The sequence below is a fragment of the Heptranchias perlo genome, chromosome 28 (genome assembly GCF_035084215.1).
Source record: "Heptranchias perlo isolate sHepPer1 chromosome 28, sHepPer1.hap1, whole genome shotgun sequence".
Taxonomy (NCBI): domain Eukaryota; kingdom Metazoa; phylum Chordata; class Chondrichthyes; order Hexanchiformes; family Hexanchidae; genus Heptranchias; species Heptranchias perlo.
The window spans coordinates 25,185,023-25,207,209 of NC_090352.1; the positions used below are offsets into that span (position 1 = coordinate 25,185,023).

A 22,187-nucleotide genomic window follows, 5' to 3' on the forward strand; every position below is an offset into this window, starting at 1 on the left:
AAGGATTAGAGGGAAGCGGAGGAAAAAAATTTTCACCCAGAGGGTGGTAGGAGTCTGGAACTCACTACCTGAAAGGCTGGTAAAGGCAGAAACCCTCGTCACATTTAAAAAGTACTTGGATATGCACTTGAAGTGCCATAACGTACAAGGCTGCGGACCAAGTGCTAGAAAGTGGGATTACACTGGGTAGTTCGTTTTCGACCGGCACGGACACGATGGGCCAAATGGCCTCCTTCAGTGCTGTAAATTTTCTATGTTTCTAACTACAATCTACTCTTAATTTGGTTACTTAATTCAAATCATCTGTTAATTTGAATTCTTGTTTGAAAACTCCGATAGCACTTCAAGTTGCTAAATTTTTCTTTGCACAAAAAAAGGGTTCAGGTTCCTGCTCCAAACCACTAACTAAAATGCTGCTGGAAGTTCACTTATGTGTACAGGATTAGGGTCCTGGAGCTGGCATTCTCTGTGAAGACTCACAATGGCAGCTAAGGCCAACTTAAATATCGATCCATCTTAGCAGCAGAATAATGCATTGTTCATGACATCGTGATGTAATGCTCCTGTCTTTATAAAACAGCTCACTAATCATAAGCAATGCCACGGGAGATGCACTAATAGTAATTAAAAGCTTGCTTACAGGTGCAAAAAGTTTCTGTGGTTTTCATCATATGAGGTATCAAATATAAAAGCAAAAATGTACTTTGCAGTTTTGTGCATTCCACTATAGGAAGGATGTACTGGCACTGGAGAAAGTCCAAAGATTCATCAGGATGATAGCGGGGAGGAAGGGATTTTGCCATGATGAGAGACAGGGTAAACTTGGGTACATTCCCTGTAGAGGAGGAGGTTATGTGATGATCTGCCAAAGGCGTTTAAAATAACGTGGAGATAGGGTAGAAAGGAAGTAACTCTTGCATGTTGGGATTGGGTGTGAAAAGATTCTTCCCTCTGGGAGAATCCAGAATAAGGGGTCAGAAACATAAATTTGAGCTAAATACTTCACACAAAGGATTGTGAGCATGTGGAATGCACAGCCCCAGAAGGCCATAGATGCAGAATTAATTGAGGTATTAAAAAGGGAGATAGATACTTACTTGGAAAATAAGGATATTAAGGATAAAGGGTGGAGAATTGGGTTTAAGGAGGTGAAGAGCTGCATGGACTAACAAATTGGAGGTGGAGGCTCAATGAGCCAAATGAGCTACTCCTGTTACAATGTTCCTATTCCCAACAGCTTTTACATAGAATTAAATTGAGACTACAGCACAGAAACAGGCCATTTGGCCTAACTGGACTATGCCGGCATATATACTCCACACGAGCCTCCTCCCACCCTTCATCCAACCCTATCAGCATATCCTTCTATTCCTTTCTCCCTCATGTGTTTATCTAGCTTCTCCTTAAATGCATCAATGCCATTCGCCTCAACTACTCCTTGTGGTGGCACGTTCCATATTCTTACCACTCTTTGGGTTCAGAAGTTTCTCCTGAATTCCCTATTGAATTTATTAGTAACTATCTTATATTAAATGTTTTAGACTCCCCCACAAATGGAAACATTTTCTCTACGTCTTAAAGACCTCTATCAGGTCACCCCTCAGCCTTCTCTTTTCTAGAGAAAAGAGCCCCAGCCTGTTCAGCCTTTTCTGATAAGTATATCCTCACAGTTCTGATGATATCCTTGTGAATCTTTTTTGCACATTCTCCAGTGCTTCGATAGCCTTTTCATAATAGAGACCAGAACTGTGCACAGTCCTGCAAGTACGCTATACAAGTTTAACGTAACTTCTCTGCTTTTCAATTCTATGCCTCTAGAAACGAACCCCAGTGCTTAGTTTGCTTTTTTTTTTAAAATGGCCTTATTAACCTGCGTCACAAATTTTAGTGATATACAGGTTTTTTTTTCATTTTTGTTTCTCCCTCAAGTGTTGCAACTTTAATTTAGGTCCTGCATTTGCACCAGTTTTCAGCCACATGCCCAATCCTCATACGATAGGAAGAGGGAGTTTCACGGAAGACAATCGGCTCAGGTAACAGAAAGCAACAGTGTTCCAGAGAGACGCAATGTACTTCACCCAGACAAACAACACCCTGTGCCAATGGCAACAAGTAAGTTCAAGGCTGTCTCGGGATTACATTGATCAGACCTTTCTTGTGTACCTCACTTGTATCCAGCTACTGCTGTACCTTTTCCAATTTCAAATTTAAATTTGGGCTGCCACAGCTCCAGCATTACACTGCATCCCATTAACAGCCTGTTTAAATGTCAGCCTCGGCCCAGTGGTAGCACTTTCGCCTGAGTCAAGAGGTCATGAGCTCAAGCCCCACTCCGCAAACTTGAGCGTATGATCGAGGCTGCCATTTCAGTGCAGTACTGAGAGAGTACCGTCAGAGGTGCCATTTATCAGATAAGACATTGAAAAGAGGTCCCATCTGCCTACTCACATGGACGTTAAAGATCCCATGGCACTATTTGAAGAGGAGCTGGGGATTTCTCCCAGTGTCTTGGCCAATATTTATCCTTCAACCAACACCACTTAAAACACATTGGGACCTTGCAGTACACAAATTGGCTGGCAAATTACCGTAATTTACAACAGTCACTACACTCCAATACTTAATTGGCCGTGAAGCGCTTTGAGACATCCTGAAGTCGTGAAATTACCAACTTTATGGGGTAAATTTTAAAAATGTGCGTGTATGATTTCTATCCTATAATTGGGGCAAACAATTTGGCACAGTACAATGCAACAAATCCCTACACTCACTGCATGTAGCAGAATTTGCTGCCTCAGAAACCCAATTTTCTGTAAAATGTGCCAAAAGCAGCAAAGATGCCGGTTTCTAAGTCGATCTGACCGATAACAGATTTTGTGCTGCAACAAATCACTTGTCCAGCCTACAATGTCTAGAAAGCGGATACAAACAACTGGGAAGTCTGAAGGAAGGAAATGCATAGAGCAAGAATACCGACGTTCAGTGTTCTCCGTGTCACAGGGTGACAGCACTCAGGCTCTGACTGTAATTTGTCCACAGTGACTTTCAGACCATGGGTTTCTGCAGCTTCATGGCAGTCCATGATCAACTAGGTCCTTCGTGGCAAAAGTAGGATCATCTTAATTTCAACTTAATATTAAAGCTGGATACTCACTCTCTGTGGACTCAGTGACACGATGCAATGAGCTGCTCAGCCATACTGATCAGGGAGGTATTAGGTTAATTCCAGAGTCTGTGCTAAATAGGCTAATCTCAGCTGGGGAGTGGTCAGGACATGGTCTGGGGAGTTTGTATAGCAGCTTTTTGAGAAGGATTTGGTCATTTGCTCCAAACCACCCCTAGCGGTACAGACCTTCCGTGCCCTGCGGAACTCCACTGGAAACAGCCTTCCAGTCCCTGCAAACTGTACTACATACAGGGACTGGAAGGCTGTTTCCAGTGGGGTTCCGCAGGGCTTAGTACTAGGTCCCTTGTTTTTTGTGGTATATATTAATGATTTCGTCTTCAACGTAGAAAGCATGCTCAAGAAGTTTGTAGATGATACAAAAATTGGCCGTGTGGTTGATAGTAAGGAAGAAAGCTGTAGACTACAGGAAGATATCAATGGACTGGTCAGGTGGGCAGAAAAGTGGCAAATGGAATTCAATCTGGGGAAGTGTGAGGTAATGCATTTGGGGAGGGCAAACAAGGCAAGGGAATACACAATAAATGGGAGGAACCTTGGAGTGCATGTCCACAGATCCCTGAAGATAGCAGGGCAGGTAGATAAGGTGGTTAAGAAGGCATACGGGATATTTTCCTTTATTAGCCGAGGCATAGAATACAAGAGCAGGGCGGTTATACTAGAATTGTATAAAACACTAGTTAGGCCACAGCTTGAGTACTGCATACAGTTCTGGTCAACACATTACAGAAAGGTTGTACAGAGATTTACAAGGATGTTGCCAGGACTGGAGAATTTTAACATCGAGGAAAGATTGGATTGGCTGGGGTTGTTTTCTTTGGAACAGAGGAGGCCGAGGGGTGACTTAATTGAGGTATATAAAATTATAAAGGGCCTAGGCAGAGTGGATAGGAAGGTCCTATTTCCCTTAGCAGAGAGGTCAATAACCAGGGGGCATAGATTTAAAGTGATTGGTAGAAGGATTAGAGGGGACTGAGGAAAATTTTTTTCACCCAGAAGGCGGTGGGGGTCTGGAACTCACTGCCTGAAAGGGTGGTAGAGGCAGAAACCCTCATCACATTTAAATAGTTGGATGCACTTGAAGTTTCCATTACCTACAGGCTATGGACCAAGTGCCAGAAAGTGGGATTAGGCTGGGTGGCTCATATTTGGCTGGCGCTGACACGATGGGCCAAATGGCCTCCTTCTGTGCCATAAATTTTCTGATTCCCCAGACGAAGAGACGGTCTCCACCAATGCCACTCTATAGCGAGGTGATAGATGATGGAGCGATTTTGAAAACTGGCCTTCCAATTTTCTTTCCACGTGAGGAGGTTTCAGGCCTTTACTTTGTACCTCTCCATGGCAGCTTGCTTGAGATTTTCAATGTGCCGTGCGGAAAGCTGCTGGAGGGATCCCACTTCATACCACTCTGCAATACACTGTACCACTGCACATAGATATGGCTTTTAAGGCTCCTCGATGGCTCATGAAGTCTGTCCAATGAATAGCTGAACCATACAGACAGGAAGCTTCTAGGATTGATCCCAGACGGGGCAGCAGTGGGGGGGGAAGTACAATTGTCCTCAACATTCCAGAGTTTGGGAGGGAGGAAAAAAGTCTGAGGTTCTCACTCCTGATCAATATGCAGAAACTTCTGCTGGAACTGTGTATAACATCATCACTGGACCCAGCTATAAACCCCCTAAACAACCTGCCGATATTCATCGTCAAGGTTCACAAAGGAATAATGGCTACTAGGGCGAGGCACTGGAAGGGGGACCCAGCTCCCCAGATTAGATTTAGTGCCTTCACAAGAGGTGGGGAGAAAGTTAGCAAAAGAAATTGGCAAAAAACAAGTGAAACCGACTGCAGCCTGCAGAGGGTGCACTGTCCCTTCCAAAGATTGCTTGCAGATTTGTACGGGTTCAAACTTGTCCTCACAAAGTAGTTCAGAGATTATGGCAGGGGATGCTCTTTAATTACATCACCCAGTTCAGCAAACATCCAGAGCATTAGCTGAGCTTTGCGAAACAGATCGGATGACCAGACATTGCATCACAATTCAAAACAGACGTCTGAAGCAAAGAGGATTAGGCCTGGACTGAAATAACCTCTTGACTGCTGTTGAAACCAAAGTCAAGCGAGAATCAAAGGTTACACCAGTGGTTAGCCAGAACAGGTCGTATAATAGCAGCATATCTAACTTGCTGATTCGATTGAGGAAAAAGCGTTGCTGATTGCTCTTTAAGTCTAGTGTGATAAAACAGAAAACAAACGCTGATTTTTCCCCTCAAGTTTTTTCAATTTTTCTTCCCATTCTCGATCCTACACACCCTTCACCACAGGCAATTAGCCTCTTTGCTATTAACCATTCCACTCTGGGCAGCTCTGTGAAGGAATGCAGCACAATTTATACAAAGAAAAAAAAAGTCGCTGCGAAGAACTCCTGGATCCTTCCCAGAGAACACAGTAAAATGTCACAACGTATAACTTAAATTACAAAGAGTTCAGGTACAGAACATTCTAGAAACATTACTATTTATTCCTAGCAACTTCATGTTTCCAGTAATTTTACTTAGAATCATAGAATCATAGAAGTTTACAACATGGAAACAGGCCCTTCGGCCCAACATGTCCATGTCGCCCAGTTTATACCACTAAGCTAGTCCCAATTGCCTGCACTTGGCCCATATCCCTCTATACCCATCTTACCCATGTAACTGTCCAAATGCTTTTTAAAAGACAAAATTGTACCCGCCTCTACTACTGCCTCTGGCAGCTCATTCCAGACACTCACCACCCTTTGAGTGAAAAAATTGCCCCTCTGGACCCTTTTGTATCTCTCCCCTCTCACCTTAAATCTATGCCCCCTCGTTATAGACTCCCCTACGTTTGGGAAAAGATTTTGACTATCTACCTTATCTATGCCCCTCATTATTTTATAGACTTCTATAAGATCACCCCTCAACCTCCTACTCTCCAGGGAAAAAAGTCCCAGTCTATCTAACCTCTCCCTATAAGTCAAACCATCAAGTCCCGGCAGCATCCTAGTAAATCTTTTCTGCACTCTTTCTAGTTTAATAATATCCTTTCTATAATAGGGTGACCAGAACTGTACACAGTATTCCAAGTGTGGCCTAACTAATGTCTTGTACAACTTCAACAAGACATCCCAACTCCTGTATTCAATGTTCTGACCAATGAAACCAAGCAAGCTGAATGCCTTCTTCACCACCCTATCCACCTGTGACTCCACTTTCAAGGAGCTATGAACCTGTACTCCTAGATCTCTTTGTTCTATAACTCTCCCCAACGCCCTACCATTAACGGAGTAGGTCCTGGCCCAATTCAATCTCCCAAAATGCATCACCTCACATTTATCTAAATTAAACTCCATCTGCCATTCATCGGCCCACTGGCCCAATTTATCAAGATCCCGTTGCAATCCAATCCCGTTGCTGCATTTCCCCCCATCCCCACCACCAAATTTGTCTCCACCTCTCCTGAAGGTGGTGAAACACTTTAACCAGGAATACGGTTCCATGGATGGCAGCGGGCTCTGGTACCTCATTCAAGTGGTGATTCATCATGGAAAATGAATGTCAGCAGGCTATTCAGGGGCATCAAGTTGAGCCCTATCCAAGGTTCACTTGACTTCTACACACACGCACATGAATTTCAATTAGGAGAACGAACCCAGACTAATTCCATCCTCCCCTTTCCCTATTCTGGGGCCGCTCAGGTCAACAGTTAAGTTTGTGCCACTGTCCTGGCTGAAATTGGCTAACTCAGCACAGACCAGGGACAGAAGCTGTGACTTTCCAGCAACTAGGAATGTCAGGGGAAATTCCTGAAATCAGGTGGGAGCAGACCATCAGCTCATCCATAACTCTGCTGCCGAGTGGATGCATTGGTGGTCATCTTCCAAAATTCTATAGACTCTGGAACAGTTCTGACAGATTGGAGGGTGGCAAATGTAACCCCACTATTTAAAAAAGGAGGGAGAAAAAACAGGGAATTACAGACCAGTTAGCCTAACATCAGTAGTGGGGAAAATGCTATAGTCTATTATAAAGGATGTGATAACAGTGCACTTGGAAGGCATTAACGGGACTGGACAAAGTCAGCATGGGTTTATGAAAGGGAAATCATGCTTAACAAATCTATTGGAGTTTTTTGAGGAGGTAACTATTAGAATAGATAGGGGAGAACCAGTGGATGTGGTGTACTTGGATTTTCAGAAGGCTTTTGAGAAGGTCCCACACAAAAGGTTAGTGTGCAAAATTAAAGCACATGGGATTGGGGCGAATATACTGGCATGGATTGAGAATTGGTTAACAGACAGGAAACAGAGAATAGGAATAAACGGGTCTTTTTCCGGGTGGCAGTGGGGTACCGCAGGGATCAGCACTTGGCCCCAGCTATTCACAATGGTAAACCTGAATGGCAAAATGATTTGGATGAGGGAACTAAATGTAACATTTTCAAGTTTGCAGACGACACAAAGCTGGGGTGGAATGTGAGCTGTGAGGAGGATGCAAAGAGGCTCCAATGTGATTTAGACAAGTTGGGTGAGTGGGCAAGAACATGGCAGATTATGTGAGGTTATCCACTTTGGCTGTAAAAACAGAAAGACAGATTATCTGAATGGTGACAGATTGGGAAAAGGGGAGGTGCAACGAGACCTGGGTGTCCTTGTACACCGGTCGCTGAAAGTGAGCATTCAGGTGCAGCAAGCAGTTCGGAAGGCGAATGGTATGTTGGTGTTCATTGCAAGAGGATTTGAATACTGGAAGAGGGATGTCTTACTGCAGTTGTACAGGGCCTTGGTGAGACCACATCTGGAGTATTGTGTGCAGTTTTGATCTCCTTATCTGAGGAAGGATGTCCTTGCCATGGAGGGAGTGCAACAAAGGTTTACCAGACTGATTCCTGGGATAGCAGGACTGACGCATGAGGAGAGATTGGGTCGACTAGGCCTATATTCACTAGAGTTTAGAAGAATGTGAGGTGATCTCATCGAAACATATAAAATTCTAACAGGACTAGACAGACAAGACGCAGGGAGGATGTTCCCAATGGACGGGGAATTCATAACCAGAGGTCACAATCTCAGGATACCGAGTGAGGAGAAATTTCTTCACTCAGAGGGTGGTGAACCTGTGGAATTCTCTACCACTGAAGGCAATGGAGGCCAAGTCATTAAATATATTCAAGAAGGAGATAGATATATTTCTTAATGCTAAAGGGATCAAGGGATATGGGGAAAAAGCAGGAACAGGGTACTGAGTTAGACAATCAGCCATGATCATTTTGAATGGCGGAGCAGGCCTGAAGGGCCGAATGGCCTACTCTTGCTCCTATTATCTATGATTCTATGTATCCCACACCAAGACCTGATATCCAGTGTCAAAGCTCACACATGAATAATGTCCACTTGGCCGGGGTTGGGGGGGGGTGGATACTGATGGGCACTTGACAAGGAGTCAATGCCTTTCAAGAGAGGTGGAGAGGGAAGAAAACTGTTAGAGAAATTATGGAAATTAAAATTGTTGACAGAGCATAGTAGATTGGCATGAAAAAGAGCTACTGTATTTCATTGGAAACTTTTTCTTTAAACAAAAATGCATTATTAAAGAGTTCTCCCGATGCTGCAATGGATAACGGCATTGCTCGTTCTTTTCCTAATAGAGAGGAAAATATACTGGGAGCAGGCCCATAACTCTGCTCCCAAAACCCTGATTATCCGACTCAGCCATCACAGATAAAGCACGGCCATGCCAGAAAATCAAGATGGAGCAAGGCATTTTACATAAATAGCAACAGGAACACTCTGACATTACCTCAACTGTAGAGGAAGGCTATCGTAGCCCAGTCCCAGGTCAGACAGGCTGTCAGAATTTACAGATGAGGGTGATAATGATCGCTCCTTGTCTTCCAAAATATCAGATTTGCTGCTGTTCATTCCGATCTCATCCTCAGAGTTGTCCTCTGACACGGAGCCGATGATGAACCTGGAGGACTGGCACGTTAGCTGCAGCTCAGGAAGCTTGGCCGCTGGATCCTGATCCGACATCCTTGCTCCGGACAATCAGCACTGCAATGAAAGGAACCAGAGCTGAAACAGAATGACAGGAAAGTCACAGTCACCAAAGAAAGTGTTAAGACTTGGACTGCCCGATAGAATGACAGTGACCATCTATTTGCGCGTATTTATTGCACAATGAGAATTGAGCAAGAAGCTTTGGACACAGTCCTATCTTTTCCTTCTGCCTCTCTGCGCTTTTGCTGCAACTTGGAACTGCTACAAAGTACAGTGTGTGCAATCCTGCAACTCCCACTAATCAGGCGTGGATTTTCTGCTACAACAAAAACTCACATTAACATGGAAAAATGTCCCACGGCGCTTCAAAAAGGCATAAACAGACAAAATGGACATCGAGCCAAAGATGGAAATATCAGGAGGGGTGAACAAAACATTGCTGAAAGAGATGGGTGGGGTCTAAGGAAAGTCTTAAACAAAGAAAAAAAAAGGTGGAGGCACAGAGGGATTAATGGAGGAAATTCCAGTGTATGGGGCCTAGGCATCTAAAGGCACACCCGCCAAAGGTGGGACGAAAGGAAAGGGTAGCACGCAAGGTCAGTGTCAAAAGAGAGTTCAGGAGATTACACAGATGGGGGCGAGGCCATGAAGGGATTTAAGCACAAGGATAAGAATTTTAAATTTGAGGCTTTAGGGCCTGGGAATCAAAGCAGATTAACGAGAACAGGATTGATTGGTGAGTGGAACTTGGTGTGGGATAGGATACAGGCAGCAGAGTTTTCGATAAGCTGAAGTTTATGAAGGGTGTAAGATGGGAAGCCAGGCAGGACAGCATTGGAATAGTCGAATCTGGAGTTGGCAAAGGCATAGATGGGAGTTTCAGCAGCTGATGAGCTGAGGCGGGGTGGAGGCGGTGATGTTAGAGGTGGAGGTAGGTAGTCTTTATGATGGAACATAGGAACAGGAGTAGGCCACCGTTTAATTAGATCATGGCTGATCTGTACTTCATTTACCCACCTTTGATACTTTTGCCTAACAAAAATCCATCGATCTGAGTCTTGAAAATTTGAATTGACCCAGCATCCACAGCCTTTTGGGGGGGAAAGAATTCCAGATTTCCACTACCCTTTGTGTGAAAATGTGCTTCCTGATTTCATTTCTGCATGACCCAGCTCTAATTTTAGGGTTGAGCTTCCCCCGTCTTCTGGATTCCCTCACTAAAGGAAATAGCTTCTCTGTATCTACTCTACCGAATCCTTTTATCATTTTTAACACCTCAATTATATCACACTCAACCTTCGAAACTCAAGAGAATACAACCCGTTTATGCAACCTGTCCTCATAATTTAACCCTTTAAGTCTCTGTATAATTTTGGAAGTCTGGGATCCTCATGGTGTCCTTGGGTTAGGGAAGGAAAATCTACTAGCACTCCTGCTCCTGTCCAGCAACTTCTGGGTGTTGAGGGATGAGGATAGGATCTGGTTTGTATTCTGGCTAATATTTTTTATTCGTATACACCAACATAAATAATACCCTCAGGTCAACAAATTAAAAACACAGTAATCAGATGCCCTCGAGGACTCCCTTGGAGCATCTTGCAGATTGTCTTAAGGTCAAGACAGCACAGTTGGAAAACTTGCGGCTTGGAGGCCACTTGGGAGAGTTCCAAGAGATTAACCACCACCTAGTGAACCAGACCGCAGCAGGGAGTCATACTTTTAGGAAATAAGAGAGGAAAATTAGGAAGAAGGAAAAAATAATTATGGCTAATTAATGTTTTTGATAGACCTGCCCTGCCCTGAAGTTAGCTCCTTGGTTTTCTCTGCAGGGAAGGGTGACAGAAGTTCTGTCTGCTTCCCTAATCTAGCTCCAGTCCAACTATCCAGGCAAAACTGAATGTACCAAAAGTCCTTCCCCCGTCCCTTTCTCTATCTTTGAGTTGCTTTTCTGCTGGACAGTTGCGTGGCTCAGAGTCAGTACTCTATTGTCAATCCCTGGCATCATAGTATCAGAAAAATTATTTTGGAATTCTACTAGACTGGCTAGGAAGGAATTATCTTTACAGAGTGAAAGAAAGAGCAGAACACCCTAAGCCTTTGAGGACACTGAAACTTGAAATATTAAAATGGATATTTGGCCACTGTCCCTAAAATTACCCTGATCCCAGGTACATGATACACTCAATTGAGCAATTCAATCATACTACTGAAGTGTATAAAGCTCACCATATGACAAATGGTCCAGCAAATTTTCAAAAGAGTTATATTGGGCAAAACTGTTCCAATACAAACAAGGGCTGTAATTCTAGCAATACAAAATGCTGGAAGCACTCAGCCAGTCAGGCAGCATCTGTAGAGACAGGAAGATAGGCTTAACGTTTCAGTTCGATGACCTTTCATCAGAACCCGTTCTCGACCAGGAACGTTAACCCTAGCTCCCTTTCTCCACAGATGCGGCCTGATATGCTGCGTGTGGCCAGCACTTTGTTTTATTTCAGATTTCCAGCATCTGCAGTACTTTTCTTTCTTAAATTCCACGATGTCCCTCTAATTTGAACTCTATTTGAAACCCAATCACAAATCTCAACATAATTGGCCTCAGCATCCCTGGGTGAGGCAGGGGACAAATAAAAAAAAATGATTCCTGGGTTCCCACCCCATCCAATATCCTGTGACCCTGCTGGAACGTGCATGTTTGTGTGACCCCACTCCCAACATAGTCAGTCTGCTAAATCTCACGCCTTAAGTTTACACATGAAGAATTGGGGTCGGTTTACTGCTTGGAAGGGTTAGTCAGCCATAAACTCACTGTGAATGATCACTGAATGATATTGGTAATAAAGTTTTGGATCTGATCTACTAAATCTTTCCTGTTTCAGCTGAGCACCTGTTTCTCTTACAGCTCTGTGAAGTGCCTTAAAACATTTTTCTACGTTAAAAGGTGCGATATAAATGCAGGTTGTTCTTATTGAATGAGTTAGTTGCTGCAAAGTCAGTTTGATGGACATTAGAACATTCATATTTGCCTGCTTTGATGGTTCAGAGGTAACCACACAGGCCAGGAAAGACCTCAGTCTGTACTGTTAATTGATCTCAGACAGAGCAGCAGTGGGGACACCGCAACTGGCCAGCCCCTCAGGGTCATTTCGCTCTCACTCCTGATTGCCACATTGTGGCCCCTAATGGACATTTACCTGAAAGGCTCCCTGGGTGAGGAACTAGAATGCTAGCAGTCAAAACGTACCCTAGTGAGGGAATCAACACTTTCATGAAAGGAGTGACTGACAGAAGATTGGAAGATAAAAATTAGAGATAGAGGAAAATAAAATTACATTAGCTACCATGAAGAGAAACACACTTGGCGAATAGCAATTTTGAAACCCCAATTTTACTGCCCAGGCAGCAGAAAATTCTGCCATGGTCACATTTTTAAAACATGAGTTACGTTTAAACAAAATATGTTGTGGCTGGTAGCAAGAAAATCATAACTATCCTGACGTTCTGAGCTTGACCACAACTCATCCCACTAATGATTTCTGATTGTGTGCGGGCTATCTGGTCAGCCTCGCTCTGCTAGCAGACTGCTTGCTGCTCGGTAGATACAGTCCCACAATACTGACCCATCCATCCAGGGAATGATACTTAACAATAGTGTACAGTACAGTAAAATAAGTACATCCATCCAAAATCATTTTACGTAAAAGGTAAACAGATTACTTTATAGTAATTAAAGCAACAACTACGGGTGAGTTGCAGCCACAGCTCACCTAGTAAGTCTGGGACAGAAGCAACGAACGCGTCTATAATTCATCAATACGATTAGTTACAATTGGTACCACGTGTCTTGGTACATTTTCCATGTAACATGGTTCCTGAAATCACCCTTCCATCGCTAAACTAAGTAGAGAGTCGGACCTCGGGTTAGATTTGAGAGTGTGACACCGAGATTATCGTTCGGTGGTGGTGGTGGTGGTGGGGGTTTAAACGAACGTCTAATTCAGATACCCCAGTTTCAGGACCAGGAAGCTGCTTGTCCTCAAGGCCTAGCCCGAGTGAGTGCGAGTCTCCCTTCTGTCCGGGACCTCCAGTAAACCAGCTGCCCTTTAATCTCTCGCCAGCCTCCAAGCCCCTGGGAGCTGATTCGGATCAATTTTAAAAGATCCAGCAAAAAGAAAAAGAAAAGAAACCACCCCACCACCATCCCACATCACAGTCATTAAAGCAAGGACATTGCACACCGGCATCGACCATCGGCATCCCTATCAATCCGCCCCACTCCCTTTAAGGTGCCTCAATTATTATCTGCACTGATTTAACATCAATAAGTTGCCCCGGTTTGGATGGTACAAGCGGCCCCATCACAGGAGATGCAGGAGCCGCACCGAGTACTCACCCTGATGACGATTTAATTAAGATTTGATATTATGATTTTGGCACAAAAGTTCCAGGCAATGGGCCGACCAGAGTTCCTGGGCCACTCGGCTTATGGTGGTGGTGGAGGAGGAGGACGAGGGAGGGAGGGAGGGAGGGAAGGGGAGTTTCTCTGGGTTTCTCCCCGTCTCCTTCGGTGACAGCGGCATCACCCAGTGGCGTGATTGGGGGTTACTGCCGGTCACCGACCCCCGACCCCCGACCCCACCCCTCCCCCCCTCCGCCCACTCGCCGCGCGCGCCGTCTCATTGGCTTCTGGCAGGTTCTGCCCGGAAGCCGCGCGGAGGGGCGCGACCAATGGAGAGCGAGCCGGGGCGAGTCACAATCGGACGATCGGCAGCGGGGCGGGAATCAGAGAGAGAGAGAGATCGATGAATAGTGAGAGAGAGGGATAGAGAGAGAGAGAGAGTGTGTGAGAGGGATAGAGAGAGAGAGAGGGATAGAGAGAGAGTGTGATAGAGAGAGAGAGAGAGAGATCGATGAATAGTGAGAGAGAGGGATAGAGAGATAGTGTGAGAGAGAGGGATAGAGAGAGAGAGAGAGATCGATGAATAGTGAGAGAGAGGGATAGAGAGAGAGAGAGAGTGTGTGAGAGGGATAGAGAGAGAGAGAGAGTGTGTGAGAGGGATAGAGAGAGAGAGAGAGATCGATGAATAGTGAGAGAGAGGGATAGAGAGATAGTGTGAGAGAGAGGGATAGAGAGAGAGAGAGAGAGAGATCGATGAATAGTGAGAGAGAGGGATAGAGAGAGAGTGTGTGTGAGAGGGATAGAGAGAGAGAGAGAGAATGTGTGAGAGAGGGATAGAGAGAGAGTGTGATAGAGAGAGAGATCGATCGATGAATAGTGAGAGAGAGGGATAGAGAGATAGAGTGTGAGAGAGGGATAGAGAGAGAGAGAGTGAGAGAGGGATTGAGAGAGTGTGAGAGGGATAGAGAGAGAGAGAGTGTGATAGAGAGAGAGAGAGATCGATGAATAGTGAGAGAGAGGGATAGAGAGTGAGAGAGGGATAGAGAGAGAGAGAGAGTGTGTGAGAGGGAATAGAGAGAGGGATAGAGAGAGAGTGTGAGAGGGATAGTGTGAGAGAGGGATAGAGAGAGAGAGAATGTGTGAGAGAGGGATAGAGAGAGAGAGTGTGAGAGAGGGATAGAGAGAGTGTGAGAGGGATAGTGTGAGAGAGGGATAGAGAGAGAGAGAGAATGTGTGAGAGAGGGATAGAGAGAGAGAGTGTGAGAGAGGGATAGAGTGAGTGAGAGAGAGGAATAGAGAGAATGTGAGAGAGGGATAGAGAGAGAGAGATCGATGAATAGTGAGAGAGGGATAGAGAGATAGAGTGTGAGAGAGGGATAGAGAGAGTGAGAGAGAGTGTGAGAGAGGGATAGAGAGAGTGAGAGAGAGTGTGAGAGAGGGATAGAGAGAGTGTGAGAGGGATAGAGAGAGAGAGAGTGTGTGAGAGGGAATAGAGAGAGGGATAGAGAGAGAGCGTGTGAGAGGGATAGTGTGAGAGAGGGATAGAGAGAGAGAGAGAATGTGTGAGAGGGATAGAGAGAGAGAGAGAGGGATAGAGTGAGTGAGAGAGAGGAATAGAGAGAATGTGAGAGAGGGATAGAGAGAGAGAGTGATAGAGAGTGTGAGAGAGGGATAGAGAGAGAGTGTGAGAGAGGGATAGAGAGAGTGAGAGAGTGTGAGGGATAGAGAGAGTGTGAGAGGGATAGAGAGAGTGAGAGGGATCGAGAAAGAGAGTGTGAGAGGGATAGAGAGAGCGAATGTGAGAGAGGGATAGTGAAAGAGGAATAGAGAGAGAGTGTGAGAGGGATAGAGAGAGTGTGAGAGGGATAGTGAGAGAGGAATAGAGTGAGAGGGATAGAGAGAGTGTGTGTGAGAGGGATAGAGAGAGAGTGTGAGAGGGATAGAGAGAGTGTGAGAGAGGGATAGTGAATGTCAGAGGGATAGAGAGAGTGTGTGAGAGAGTTTGATAGAGAGAGATGGAGTGTGTGTGTGAGAGAGAGATGGAGTGTGTGTGAGAGAGGGGGATAGAGAGAGATGGAGAGAGGGGGATAGAGAGAGATGGAGAGAGGGGGATAGTGAGAGAGAGATGGAGAGAGGGGATAGAGAGAGAGATGGAGAGAGGGGGATAGTGAGAGAGAGAGGGGGATAGTGAGAGAGAGATGGAGAGAGGGGGATAGTGAGAGAGAGATGGAGAGAGGGGGATAGTGAGAGAGAGATGGAGAGAGGGGGATAGTGAGAGAGGGATGGAGAGGGGGATAGTGAGAGAGAGAGGGAGATAGTGAGAGAGAGGGGGGATAGAGAGAGAGAGATGGAGAGAGGGATAGTGAGAGAGAGATGGAGAGAGGGGGATAGTGAGAGAGAGATGGAGAGGGGGATAGTGAGAGAGAGAGGGAGATAGTGAGAGAGAGATGGAGAGAGGGATAGTGAGAGAGAGATGGAGAGAGGGGGATAGTGAGACATGGAGAGTGGGGGATAGTGAGAGAGAGAGATGGAGAGTGGGGGATAGTGAGAGAGAGAGATGGAGAGTGGGGGATAGTGAGAGAGAGAGATGGAGAGAGGGATAGAGAGAGATGGAGAGAGGGGGATAGAGAGATGGAGAGAGGGGGATAGTGAGAGAGAGAGTGATGGAGAGAGGGGGATAGAGAGAGAGAGATGGAGAGAGGGGGATAGAGAGAGAGAGATGGAGAGAGGGGGATAGAGAGAGAGAGAGAGATGGAGAGAGGGGGATAGAGAGAGATGGAGAGAGGAGGATAGTGAGAGAGAGATGGAGAGAGGGGGATAGTGAGAGAGAGAGGGGGATAGTGATAGAGAGAGGGGGATAGTGAGAGAGAGATGGAGAGAGGGGGATAGAGAGATGTTTGTAAACAATTTTACAACACCAAGTTATAGTCCAGCAATTTTATTTTAAATTCACAAGCTTTCGGAGATTTTCTCCTTCCTCAGGCAAATGTTTCAAGAGCTCCTTGAAGCCTACGCATTTATACATATAGAACAATACATGGTGTTTACAGACTGCCCCTGCAACTGCCCGTTGCCAAGGCAATCACCGTGTTCAGACAGAGAGGTGTCACCTGCAGAACCCCCGAATACACATTCAACAAAAAAACAAACTGGGAAAAAAAACAGAGAAAAAAAACACAGAGAGAGGCAGAAACATCCGGAAGGCAGAGAGAGCCAGCAAATGACCCATTATATTAAAAACAGATAACATTTGTTCGCTGGTGGGGTAACGTGTAGCGTGACATGAACCCAAGATCCCGGTTGAGGCCGTCCTCATGGGTGCGGAACTTGGCTATCAATTTCTGCTCGACGATTTTGCGTTGTCGTGTGTCTCGAAGGCCGCCTTGGAGTACGCTTACCCGAAGGTCGGTGGATGAATGTCCATGACTGCTGAAGTGTTCCCCGACTGGGAGGGAACCCTCCTGTTTGGCGATTGTTGCGCGGTGTCCGTTCATCCGTTGTCGCAGCGTCTGCATGGTCTCGCCAATGTACCATGCTCTGGGGCATCCTTTCCTGCAACGTATGAGGTAGACAACGTTGGCCGAGTCACAGGAGTATGAACCATGCACCTGGTGGGTGGTGTCCTCTCGTGTGATGGTGGTATCTGTGTCGATGATCTGGCATGTCTTGCAGAGGTTACCGTGGCAGGGTTGTGTGGCGTCGTGGACGCTGTTCTCTTGAAAGCTAGGTAGTTTGCTGCGAACGATGGTCTGTTTGAGGTTGGGTGGCTGTTTAAAGGCGAGTAGTGGAGGTGTGGGGATGGCCATAGCGAGGTGTTTGTCCTCATTGATGACATGTTGAAGGCTGCGAAGAACATGGCGTAGTTTCTCCGCTCCGGGGAAGTACTGGACGACAAAGGGTACTCTGTTGGTTGCGTCCCGTGTTAGTCTCCTGAGGAGGTCTATGCGATTTTTTGCTGTGGCCCGTCGGAACTGTCGATCGATGAGTCGAGCGTCATATCCCGTTCTTACTAGGGCGTCTTTCAGCGTCTGTAGGTGTCCATCGCGTTCCTCCTCGTCTGAGCAGACCCTGTGTATTCGCAGGGCCTGTCCATAGGGGATGGCCTCTTTGACGTGGTTAGGGTGGAAGCTGGAAAAGTGGAGCATCGTGAGGTTGTCCGTGGGCTTGCGGTAGAGTGAGGTGCTGAGGTGCCCGTCTTTGATGGAGATTCGTGTGTCCAAGAAAGAAACTGATTCTGAGGAGTAGTCCATGGTGAGCTTGATGGTGGGATGGAACTTGTTGATGTTATCGTGTAGTCTCTTTAGTGATTCCTTGCCGTGGGTCCATAGAAAGAAAATGTCGTCGATGTATCTGGTGTATAGTGTTGGTTGGAGGTCTTGTGCAGTGAAGAAGTCCTGCTCGAACTTGTGCATGAAAATGTTGGCGTATTGGGGTGCGAATTTGGTCCCCATGGCTGTTCCGTGTGTTTGGGTAAAGAACTGGTTATCGAAGGTGAAGACATTGTGATCCAGGATGAAGCGGATGAGTTGTAGGATGGCTTCCGGAGATTGGCTGTTGTTGGTGTTGAGTATTGATGCTGTCGCAGCGATGCCGTCATCGTGGGGGATACTGGTGTATAGTGCCGAGACGTCCATCGTGGTGAGAAGTGTTCCTGGTTCAACTGGTCCGTGGGTACTGAGTTTTTGTAGGAAGTCTGTAGTGTCACGACAGAAGCTGGGGGTTCCCTGTACGATGGGTTTCAGGATGCCCTCGATGTATCCAGAGAGGTTCTCACACAGGGTTCCGTTGCCTGATACGATGGGACGTCCGGGTGTGTTGGCTTGTGTATCTTTGGGAGGCAGTAGAAGTCTCCCACGCGGGGATTACGTGGGATGAGAATGCGTAGGATGCTTTGAAGGTCTGGATCGAAGGTCTTGATCAGTTTGTTGAGCTGGTGGGTGTGTTCTTTGGTCGGATCTGCGGGTAACCGTCTGTAGTGTTCCTGGTTGTCCAGTTGTCGGTATGCTTCTTTGCAATAGTCTGTTCTGTTCTGTATGACTATGGCTCCTCCTTTGTCCGCTGGTTTGATGACGATGTTGCGGTTGGTCTTGAGAGCGTTGATGGCGTTGCGTTGTGCTCGGGTGACATTCTGGACTGTCTTCTGAGTGCGGCTGATGAATCTGGCATTGACGCATTTCCTGACAGCTTGAGCATACATGTCCAGCTGAGGGCAGCGACCCTCCGGAGGAGTCCAGTTTGACTCTTTCCTCTTCGGTTGCTGTACCGCGGATCCCTCTGTCTGCTGTTCCGGATCGTCGATTGTCTCATTGGGTTCGCTGCTGAAATCTTGGGGTTTGTGGTAGAATTCCCGGAGCCTCATTCTCCTGATGAATTCCTCTGTGTCCGCCGCGAGACTCGTGGGGTCCATTTTGGTAGTGGGGCAGAAATTGAGCCCTCGGCTGAGAACTTCGATTTCGTCTGGTTGAAGGGTGTGGTCAGATAAATTGACAATAGACTTCCCTGTGGTTGCAACCGTGGTACCAGGGGAAGCTTGGTCGTTGCTGGTGGTGATGCCGAGTTTCTCAAGCTTCCTGCTCTTGGTTTTCATGTAGGCAGCGTAGTTCCGTTGCCTCGTCTGTTTGGCGGTATAACGTAGCTGGTCTGCTGTGTCCTGAGTACAGGTTGAGAGTATGGACTCTATCTTGGTTTCGAGGTTGTGGCGTCTGCTGTAGAGTTGGTGTATGAGATGGTTGCGGAGTGTGCGAGAGGTACGGCGGCAGAGTCTCTCAGCGTAATCCGAGTTGTATGTGGACTTGAGTGGGTTCGTGATCTGGAGTCCTTTCGGGATCTTGTCTGCTTTCTTGCAGCTCTGTAAAAACTTGATGTCTGTGTCTAAATGCGCGATCTTCTTGGATATGAGAGAGAGATGGAGAGAGGGGGATAGTGAGAGAGAGAGAGATGGAGAGAGGGGGGGATAGTGAGAGAGAGATGGAGAGAGGGGGATAGTGAGAGAGATGGATAGTGAGAGAGAGAGTGATGGAGAGAGGGGGATAGAGAGAGAGAGATGGAGAGAGAGGGGGATAGAGAGAGAGAGATGGAGAGAGGGGGATAGAGAGAGAGAGAGAGATGGAGAGAGGGGGATAGAGAGAGAGAGAGAGAGATGGAGAGAGGGGATAGAGAGAGAGATGGAGAGAGGAGGATAGTGAGAGAGAGATGGAGAGAGGGGGATAGTGAGAGAGAGAGGGGGATAGTGATAGAGAGAGGGGGATAGTGAGAGAGAGATGGAGAGAGGGGGATAGTGAGAGAGAGATGGAGAGAGGGGGATAGTGAGAGAGAGAGGGAGATAGTGAGAGAGAGAGGGAGATAGTGAGAGAGAGAGGGGATAGAGAGAGAGAGATGCAGAGAGGGATAGTGAGAGAGAGATGGAGAGAGGGGGATAGTGAGAGAGAGAGAGATGGAGAGAGGGGGGATAGTGAGAGAGAGATGGAGAGAGGGGGATAGTGAGAGAGATGGAGAGAGGGAGATAGAGAGAGAGAGAGATGGAGAGAGGGAGATAGTGAGAGAGCGATGGAGAGAGGGGGGATAGTGAGAGAGAGATGGAGAGAGGGGGATAGTGAGAGAGAGGGGGATAGTGAGGGAGATGGAGAGAGGGGGATAGTGAGAGAGAGAGATGGAGAGAGGGGGATAGTGAGAGAGAGAGATGGAGAGAGGGGATAGTGGGAGTGAGAGAGAGATGGAGAGAGGGGGATAGTGAGAGATGGAGAGAGGGATAGGGAGAGAGAGATGGAGAGAGGGGGATAGCGAGAGAGAGAGAGATGGAGAGAGGGGGATAGTGAGAGAGATGGAGAGAGGGGGATAGTGAGAGAGATGGAGAGAGGGGGATAGTGAGAGAGATGGAGAGAGGGGGATAATGAGAAAGATGGAGAGAGGGGGATAGTGAGAGAGAGAGATGGGGATAGTGAGAGAGAGAGATGGAGAGAGGGGGATAGAGAGATGGAGAGAGGGGGATCGTGAGAGAGAGAGAGGGGATAGTGAGAGAGAGAGAGGGGATAGTGAGAGAGAGAGGGGGACAGTGAGAGAGAGAGGGGGACAGTGAGAGAGAGAGAGGGGGGATAGTGAGAGAGAGAGAGGGGGGATAGTGAGAGAGAGAGAGGGGGATAGTGAGAGAGAGGGGGATAGTGAGAGAGAGAGGGGGGGATAGTGAGAGAGAGCGAGGGGGATAGTGAGAGAGAGCGAGGGGGATAGTGAGAGAGCGAGGGGGATAGTGAGAGAGAGAGGGGATAGTGAGAGAGAGAGAGAGGGGGATAGTGAGAGAGAGAGGGGGGGAGATTGAGAGAGAGAGGGATAGTGAGAGAGAGGGGGATGGTGAGAGAGAGAGAGAGAGGGGGATTGAGAGAGAGAGAGAGGGGGATAGTGAGAGAGAGGGGGATAGTGAGAGAGAGGGGGATAGTGAGAGAGAGGGGGATAGTGAGAGAGCGAGAGCGGGGGATAGTGAGAGAGAGGGGGGGATAGTGAGAGAGAGGGGGAGATAGTGAGAGAGAGGGGGATTGAGTGAGAGAGAGAGAGAGGGGGATTGAGAGAGAGGGGGATTGAGAGAGAGGGGGATTGAGAGAGAGAGGGGGATAGTGAGAGAGAGGGGGATAGTGAGAGAGAGGGGGATAGTGAGAGAGAGGGGGAGATAGTGAGAGAGAGAGGGGGATAGTGAGGGAGAGGGGGATAGTGAGAGAGAGAGAGCGGGGATAGTGAGAGAGAGGGGGGGATAGTGAGAGAGAGAGGGGGATAGGGAGAGAAATAGATGGAGAGAGGGGGATAGGGAGAGAGAGAGATGGAGAGAGGGGGATAGGGAGAGAGAGAGATGGAGAGAGGGGGATGGGGAGAGAGAGAGATGGAGAGAGGGGGATAGGGAGAGAGAGATGGAGAGAGGGGGATAGGGAGAGAGAGATGGAGAGAGGGGGATAGTGAGAGATGGAGAGAGGGGGATAGTGAGAGAGATGGAGAGAGGGGGATAGTGAGAGAGAGAGAGATGGAGAGAGGGGGATAGTGAGAGATGGAGAGAGGGGGATAGTGAGAGAGATGGAGAGAGGGGGATAGTGAGAGAGAGATGGAGAGAGGGGGGATAGAGAGAGAGAGATGGAGAGAGGGATAGTGAGAGAGAGATGGAGAGAGGGGGATAGTGAGACATGGAGAGTGGGGGATAGTGAGAGAGAGAGATGGAGAGTGGGGGATAGTGAGAGAGAGATGGAGAGAGGGATAGAGAGAGATGGAGAGAGGGATAGAGAGAGATGGAGAGAGGGGGATAGAGAGATGGAGAGAGGGGGATAGAGAGATGGAGAGAGGGGGATAGTGAGAGAGATGGATAGTGAGAGAGAGAGAGATGGAGAGAGGGATAGTGAGAGAGAGATGGAGAGAGGGATAGTGAGAGAGAGATGGAGAGAGGGGGATAGTGAGACATGGAGAGTGGGGGATAGTGAGAGAGAGAGATGGAGAGTGGGGGATAGTGAGATGGAGAGAGGGATAGAGAGAGATGGAGAGAGGGGGATAGAGAGATGGAGAGAGGGGGATAGTGAGAGAGATGGATAGTGAGAGAGAGAGAGATGGAG

At 47.1% G+C, this 22,187-nt stretch overlaps 1 protein-coding gene across 2 annotated transcripts in view; it reads right to left on the reverse strand.

Moving 5' to 3' along the window:
* acaca (acetyl-CoA carboxylase alpha) overlaps positions 1–13,772 on the reverse strand; it is a 206,279-nt gene extending 192,507 nt beyond the window's left edge. For both annotated transcript variants that reach the window (XM_068008235.1, XM_068008234.1), the window contains exons 1-2: positions 13,603–13,772; positions 9,010–9,263 (exon numbers count right to left, since the gene is read on the reverse strand). In XM_068008235.1, the coding sequence (XP_067864336.1) occupies positions 9,010–9,242 (233 nt within the window). In that variant the 5' untranslated portion in view covers positions 9,243–9,263; positions 13,603–13,772. The remainder of the gene's footprint in view (positions 1–9,009; positions 9,264–13,602) is intronic.
* Between the last annotated feature and the right edge of the window lie 8,415 nt (positions 13,773–22,187).